This window comes from Mus pahari, chromosome 10 (assembly GCF_900095145.1).
Source record: "Mus pahari chromosome 10, PAHARI_EIJ_v1.1, whole genome shotgun sequence".
Lineage (NCBI taxonomy): Eukaryota > Metazoa > Chordata > Mammalia > Rodentia > Muridae > Mus > Mus pahari.
Window position 1 is genome coordinate 78075242 of NC_034599.1, and position 8227 is coordinate 78083468.

Sequence of the window (8227 nt, forward strand, 5' to 3'; positions counted from 1 at the left end):
ATTTATAATCTATATTCGTATTCTCCATTCAATAAAATATCAATTACCAATTTATTAAAAGTCAATGGATTGTATATATGCAATCTGTTAATGGTGAAAGCCTGAAATACATACATTTAAAAGTCACTCTCCTGACAGAACTTAAGACAGGACTTTCTGGTGTGAACCTGAAAACTAGCAAGCTTGTCAGCTGCTCCAGCTGTGTATTCCACCCTCACTCCTGTCCCTTCAATCTGGAAAGACCCATCCAGGTTCCGGGGCTTTTCTGGTCGTTTTGTTTGTTTTTGTAAATACATTTAGTAATATCCCAACACAAAACACTGATAATGACCCTTGGTAAACAAGGAAATCCCAGCAAAGTCTCGCCCACAGCTTTGCTCCCAAAGCGTGGCAGCAGACTAGAAAACAGAGAAAGCAATCAGAGGCCCTCATTCACACAGTGCTCCTCAGTCTGCGACTGTCTTGAGGATTTGCTGATGTAATCCTGAAGAAAGTGGCAACCAACAGAGTTTGAAGACAAATATCAGAGAATAAGTCTTTGATTGATAATTTTTCTATTTATTTCTGCCAAGGCAACTGAAAACACGAAAGCCTTCTCATCAGAGAGGTTAGCATAGATGTCGATTTCCTTTTCCTGTTTTTCTCTCTCTTCCTCGTGTTTTTTGGCGGATGAACTTTTAGGTCTTCCTCTTCCTCGTCTGATATGATCTGAATGGCTGTTACTTCGAGATCTCTTTCTGTTTTCTTAATCTTTATTTACTGTAGAATTTATCTTCTCTCGCCTAACTCTCTCTGTTCGCCTCCTCTTGGCCTCGTGCTTGTTTTCTGTAGACGGTGGTGATTTCTCTGAATGTTTTGCATTTAGTAGTTTTCTGCTAATAAATATGTACCCACAGGGACATGATTTACATGCAACAGGAATCTGTTGGTCGCACTTGGGGCACGATTTGGTGGCCATCTTCACTTTCTTGGCTCGAGTTGCAGACATGCTCCCCTCCTGAGCAGCTGTGGAAGCAGCGCCTGCTGAGAGTCCTTTGAATGGACTGCTCATCACTGAGCAGCCAGTGAAAAACATCCAAGGGGATTCTGTGCAGTGCCTTCCTATGCCCCTTCTTCCAGCGAGCAGAGAACATGAGCACTGGATGGTTATGGGTGCAGAGTCAGAGCAGGTGGGCAGAAAGTGTGGCATGGGCCAGCTGACCATCACAAGCAGAGAACATTCCACCTTGGATCATCTTCTCACTGATCAGAATTTACACGCGGTCAGTCCTCTCACCAGTGTGAGGAAAATCACACCACGCAGGTGGCTTCCCTCTTGGAAAGCAAACCCAAGCATGTGGCTGGGAGAGTGGGGTTGGGGCCACCAAGGCCATAGGAAGCCACACAGGTGGCCATCTCTACTTTAAAAACTATGGTTTTGAAATCAGTCTGATTCTGAATCGTGGTTTATGAGTTTGAACATGGTTTTGTATTTCATGTACATTGGTTCCTTCGGGAAAATCTGTATCTTCATAAGCCAGAAATGCCACCTTCGCCAAGAGGCACGTAGCATGTGACAACTTTGCTTTATATCTGAGATGAAGCCCATGCTGTAGTCTACAAGAGCGCCTCGTTTTTTCATAAATCACTGAAAATACCATTCTCTATTACTCAACAGGGCCCATTACAGGACTAATTGTTATGTTGTACCTGTTCGCCATTTTTAAGTCCAGCGTACCCTTCTTCGCCGCTCTTATCTCCAGTATAACTTGTCTTTTGTACCTTGTACAAACTGTTGTAAAAAGCCAATCCCAACTCTTAGCAAATTTCACAACAAAAAAAATTTTTGTCATCGTCTAATCATAGTTCAGTCCCAAAGATGATGACACAGAAACCAGACCCACCCCTACGAGAGAGCATGCTGGTATTCTTAATCATAGAGTAATGATTCACACGAAGGAGACATTCATGAATCACTCTGGAGCCAGCCTCTTCCTCTTACATTCCCAGCTCAGCCTCAGTCAGTATACGATGCTAGGGAAGGTACAGCTGGACAGAAGAGAGACCATGGACACTAGTCAGCATCTACAAGGTTCGTCACAGACGTCTGCAGGAAAGTAAGGGCTTTTCTTGGTTCAAAGGTCCCAGGATTTAATAATTCAGTAGTTTGCTTAGAGTATTAACTAATGAAAATGATAGCTAAAATACTAACATTTGTTATGAACGTTTTCATGGGTTCTAATAAAAACTAGATGCATACTCATAAAACAACTGTTACTTTGCCTCTGACCATTCAATTATCACAGAGAAGTAGGAAATTGACACGATTATTAGTGCAAAAATGAAATTCAGAGCAAGCCAAGAAACCTTATATTCTCTTCCCAACTTACAAACCACTAATTGCAAAGAAAATAATGACTTACTCAACAATGTTTAGACTAAAAGTGACTGAATGAGAAACATAAAAGATGGAATGGTTAATTCCATATGTCTACGACTGAAGCAGATGCCATGGCTTTGAAAAAAAATGTATTATTATTAGTGCAACTTAATTTGTCATGTCACAACTTATCTCTAACATGTAAGGATACAATAATTTAAAAATACAGTTGTCAAGTTTTTAGACCCTAAAGAATGATGTATTACTTCACTTAAAAAAAAAAAGACATTTTGAACAGCAAGCCATAGAGTAGAAGAAAACACTTTCAAGAAACAAATATGATATAGGCTTGTTTTCCCAAACCAGAGAGAACTCTTAAAATTCAACAATAAGAAAGACAATGATTGGGGGCTAGAGAGATGGCTCAGCGGTCAAGAGCACTGACTGCTCTTCCAGAGGTCCTTAGTTCAAATCCCAGCGACCACATGGTGGCTCACAACCATCTATAATGAGATTGGACGCCCTCTTCTGGTGTGTCTGAAGAAAGCTACAGTGTACTTACATATAATAATAAATAAATAAATCTTAGAAACAGTGATCCTGAACACACACACACACACACACACACACACACACACAGAGAGAGAGAGAGAGAGAGAGAGAGAGAGAGAGAGAGAGAGAGAGAGAGAGAGAGTTCACCAGAAAAGATATACCTGTTAAAGAAATAAAGGTAAACGTAAAATGTCTCATAGCACATGTCCTCAGAGAAAATGAAATTAAAGCAACAGTGAGGTTGTGCCATAAGCTCTATGAGAACGGTAAAAAACCTACAACAGGGAACACCAGGAGCAGCAAAGCTGAGGGACAGCAGGAGCTCTCTGCTACTGGTCAGATGCAAAAATGATCCAGCTACTGTGGGGTAGATCTGACATTCTCACCAAACTAAACAATACTTTTCCAGCAGTGATAGTTCTTGATATTTACTACAAGAACATGAAAATTTTACATCCATATAAAAAACTGAACACAGATTGTGGCAAACAGTTATAATTGCTCAAATAGGCAGACAAGCAAAAAGTCCTTTGGTAAGAATGGTGGTCCTTCCAAACAATGGCATACAAGCCAGTGATAAAGAAGAAGTAGCTCTCAAGCCCCGAGAAAACATGTAAGAGGCCTTACACACACACACACACACACACACACANAGAGAGAGAGAGAGAGAGAGAGAGAGAGAGAGAGAGAGAGAGAGAGAGAGAGAGAGAAATAACCCTAACTGAAAAGGCCACTATGTGATTCCGATTCCAGCAGATAGACCATTCATTCTACAAAAGGTGTGCACATGGAGACAGTCAAAAGATGAGTAGTGGCCAGCACTGGAGGAAGAGAGATATGTCACAAAGAGCTCTTAGGGACTGAATCTATTCTGTATGGTGACATAATAGTGAATGTGTGACCGTGGGGTTTATATAACACCTAGAGTGAGCCCAAATACAAACTAGAATTTGTATTACTATGTTAAAATCGGCAAAAGTCGTGATGCGGGGCAGATTGTTTGTGGATCCTCTATGATCTCTGCTTAGTTTTCCTCCTGGAACCTGAAATTACTCTAAAAAAATGATGTCTGTTTTTAAGAATATTTATAATAAAAATTTTGCATGTGATTTCAAAGAAATTGAGTGTACCAGTAATAAGATCCATAGTATAATTTTGTTGAAATGATTGTTAGCCCTTTTAAAGATTCCTTTTATTTTGTTTATTTTTCAAGACAGGGTTTCTCTGTGTAACCCTGACTGACCTGGAACTCACTCTGTAGACCAGGCTGGCCTTCCTGCCTCTGCCTCTGAAGTGTTAGGATTAAAGGTGTGTGTGTGTGTGTGTGTGTGTGTGTGTGTGTGTGTGTGTGTGTGAATATGTGCACGTGAGTGCAGGTACTCTCAGGGTTACATGTAGTTATGAGCTGAGACCCAACTTGGGTTTTAAACACTGAGCCATCTGTGCTCCCTCAATTAATAAAAAATGTTGAGGCAAAGTCTCAAGGCTGATATGAAAGTGCTGCGCTCAGGATCCTCCTGTCTTGGTTTCTCAAGCACCTGAGGCACACAACACTATGCACAGCTAATAAATGTGTCTGAGGTCCTAATACTGAAACAGAAAGAGGTTTGGAGATGCATAGAGCGAAGGGCATGGTATTAGTACTGTTGTCTAGGCTAGGGATCTATGGCAGGCCCCCTAGGATTTACAGTCATTAATTTCTATTATTGTCACAGTGTCTGACAGTGAGCCCTTAATCTGATTATCTTTTCTTCTCTTCTACCCCCTCCCCCATCTCACAAGGAGTGTACATTAATTCCTTCAATAAATCTGTAAAAACCAATACAGAAACTTCTTTAGGTTTATTCTGCTATTAAATAAACTTAAGTGGAGAAGTAATGTCTTCCTCTAGTGATTTTCTTTGCCAAAATTAAAATTTTAGTCCATTAATCTACAGTCAACAGTATCAAACTTCAGGGGTACAATTAACGACTCAGTTACCCCTTAACTGGAAAGTTTTTCTAAACAAATCAAATTTTGTATTTGCAGTGCATGTATGTGTCTGTGTGTGTGTGTGTGTTTTCCAAAGAAGCATCAAATCATATCATTATAGCAATATTGTAACTATTTTATGATGACATAATGTAGTATGTTATATAAGCAACAATGCAACCCGTCTTCTACGGAGTAGTTAATATACATGATGCATATATTACCTTTTAAAATATTAATTATACTTTTACTAGATCAGCTCACTAGAAGAGTTCTATCATTTTCTCAGTACAGCAAAACTCCTTCAAAAGTATGCTTTAAGCTATAAATAGACATCAAGGAAAAACACCCCAATATTAACCTAAATATGCAATGAGTAGTTAATTTTTTTTGGTGCAACTAGGTAATATAACCAGTTTTAGAATTGAACTTAAGAACCATTGTGAATAATTTACAACTAGAAAATGGCCTAGGGCAATAATTCACTTTCTTTTATTACTGAATAATAACCATGCAAAGCACCCAACTTTCTATAGTACTGTTGTAAAATAAATGAGGAATAACAATAAAACTATTCTACCAAGTGCAGGAGAGGTAGGACTTTTAAGAAGATACTGAGAAAATGCAAAAATTGTCATGTTCTGTGCAACTCTGAGTTAGATACAAACTAAAGACTATGTGTACAGTTTTAGTTAATTTTCTTGTATTGAGTTAGATATTATCTGCTACATTTTACATATAAAGCAACTGACCCAGGGGTTTAGTAACTTGTTCCAGGTTTCATCTAAGTAACAAAGCTCAGACACGAGTCTCCAGACTTTAAAAAAATGCCTTCAGTTTTGTTTTGAGAAAATATCAACCAGTTTTCTGATTTTGGATAACAGGCAAGCTCTCCTCTTGAATGTCTATCCTCTGATAGTTCTGTTAAATATATACTAAAGATTCCTGTGTTAATGGGAAGAATATAAAGGAATCACAAAAGATAAGTTTCAATAACATTTGATAAGATGAATGCAGATCCTTATGTTGTTGAACCACCAAAAAAAAAAAAAAAAATCGCATGAAGAGAAATGTTGTGAAAGAGGTATTGAGTTTTTCCTCCACAGTCCCCAAACCCAAGAGTGATGGACTGTCAGAAGTGAGTTGTTCGCTGAAAAAAAAAAAAAAAAAAGACTTGAAAATTATTTTATTTTATTTGGAGCAAACAGGTAATTTTACTTATCCTTTTTAATAATAGCTAATTTGTTCATTCTCTGTAAGTGGGGCCTTAACCATGCCACCCAACACAATGGGCATATCAGAAGAAAGTCTGTGGGAGTTTGTTTTTTCCTTCTACCATGTGAATCCCTGGGAATGAACTCAAGTGGTTAGAGTTGGCTGCAACCACCTTGATCCACTAAGCCATACACTGGCTCTGAGTAAATGTTTTTTGATTTTGTTTTTGGATATTTTCTTTATTTACATTTCAGATGTTTTCCCCCTTTTCAGGTCTCCCCTTTGGAAACCCCCTATCCTATCCCCCTCCCCCTGCCTCTATGAGGGTGCTCCCCCACCCACCCACTCCCATCCTCCCACCCTGGCATTCCCCTACACTGGGACATTGAACACCCTCAGGCCCAAGGGCCTCTCCTCCCACTGATGTCCAACAAGGCCATCCTCTGCCACATACGTGGCCAGCACCACAGGTTGTTTCATGTGTACTTTTTGGTTGGTGGTTCAGTCCCTGGGAGCTCTGGGGGGTAGGGGTGGGGATCTGGCCAGTTGACACTGTTGCTCCCTCCATGGGGCTGCAAAACCCCTCAGCTCCTTCAGTCCCTTCTCTAACTCCTCCATCAGGAACCCCCCGAGCTCAGTCCAGTGGTTGGCTGTGAGCTTCCTTCTCTGTATTTGTCAGGCTCTGGCAGAGCCTCTGGATTTGAGAAATTTTATACAGAGACAGCTCAACCATCACTTCCTGGTCACCACCCACAGCCCTAAAATTCATTACCTCAATTAACTTTTACTTTCTGTGACTCTCTCAAAGAATAACGGTGAGCGTGAGGGTTTGCATATGCAGTGGTTTGAATGAGAAGACTTCCCATAGTCTCAGTCATTTGAGTACTTGATCCCCAGTTTGTGGCACTGTTTGGGGAGGTATAGGAGGTATGGCCTTGTTGGAGGTGTGTCACTGGAGGTGAGTTTTGAGAGTTTGAAGACTTGCACCATTTGAAGTTCACTCTCAGCTTAGTGTTTGCAGTTCAAGATGTGAAATCTCAGCTGCTCCTGACACCGTGGCTTTATTCTTCCATAGTGGGAACTATATCCTCTGGAACTATAAAATCTGTATCTTCTATAGTGGGAACTATGCCCTCTTCTATAGTGGGAACTATATGCCCTCTTCTATAGTGGGAACTATATTCTGTAGAACTGTAAAACCATTTAATCTTTCTTCTATGAGTTGTTTTGGTCGGAGTGTTTGTCACAGTGATAGAAAAGTAGCATACATATATGATATATATATATATATATATATATATATATATATATATATATATATGATATGTATACACACACACACACACACACACACACACACACACACACAGATGGATGGAGTAGCCTCAGACCCTAGAGGAAACAAAGGCAGCTAAGTGAACAAGAAAATTTTTGAAAAATTCTCCAATTAAAAAACATTAGGAAAAATTAAAAAAAAAAACAGGCTGAGAGATGGTTCAGCTGGTAAAGAAGCTACTGTGCAAGATGAAGACTGTTGTTCAGATCCTCAGAAAGCACACAGAAGCGCAGCAGTTTTAGAGATTACCTTTATCCCAGCTCTTGGGAGGCACAAACAGGAGATTCCCATAGCAGAGTAGACTGCAAACTAGTTAGAATGGTGAGCTCCTGGTTCACACTGGGAGTAATCACCAAAGACTCCTGGCATTGATTTCAGGTCTCCACACCTGCATGCATGCACAGACACACACACACACACACACACACACACACACACACATACGTGTGCTGACACATGTGAAGGAACACATACCACACATGCATTACATAGGCAAAAAAAAAAAAGTTAAAAATAATCAACTCTGGTTGTTACAGACCTATAATCCCAGCTACTAAGAAAGCTGAGGTCAGATGATTGCAAGCATGTAAATTCAAGACCAGAATGGGAAAGTTAGTGAGATGCTGTATTAAATTTTGTAAGCTTTTTTAAAAAGAAAAGAAAAGAAAAACCGGACTTATGGTATACACCTTTAATTCAGGCAGAGAGGCAGAGGCAGAGGCAGAGGCAGAGGCAGAGGCAGAGGCAGAGGCAGAGGCAGAGGCAGAGGCAGAGGCAGAGGCAGAGGCAGAGGC

At 40.1% G+C, this 8227-nt stretch overlaps 1 protein-coding gene across 1 annotated transcript; it reads right to left on the minus strand.

Moving 5' to 3' along the window:
- Positions 1 to 473: 473 nt before the first annotated feature.
- On the minus strand, positions 474 to 1006 carry LOC110328579 (UPF0547 protein C16orf87 homolog). Its single transcript, XM_021208002.2, is given in 1 exon segment — positions 474 to 1006. A coding segment is annotated over 1 exon segment (465 nt). The 5' UTR covers positions 989 to 1006; the 3' UTR covers positions 474 to 523.
- Between the last annotated feature and the right edge of the window lie 7221 nt (positions 1007 to 8227).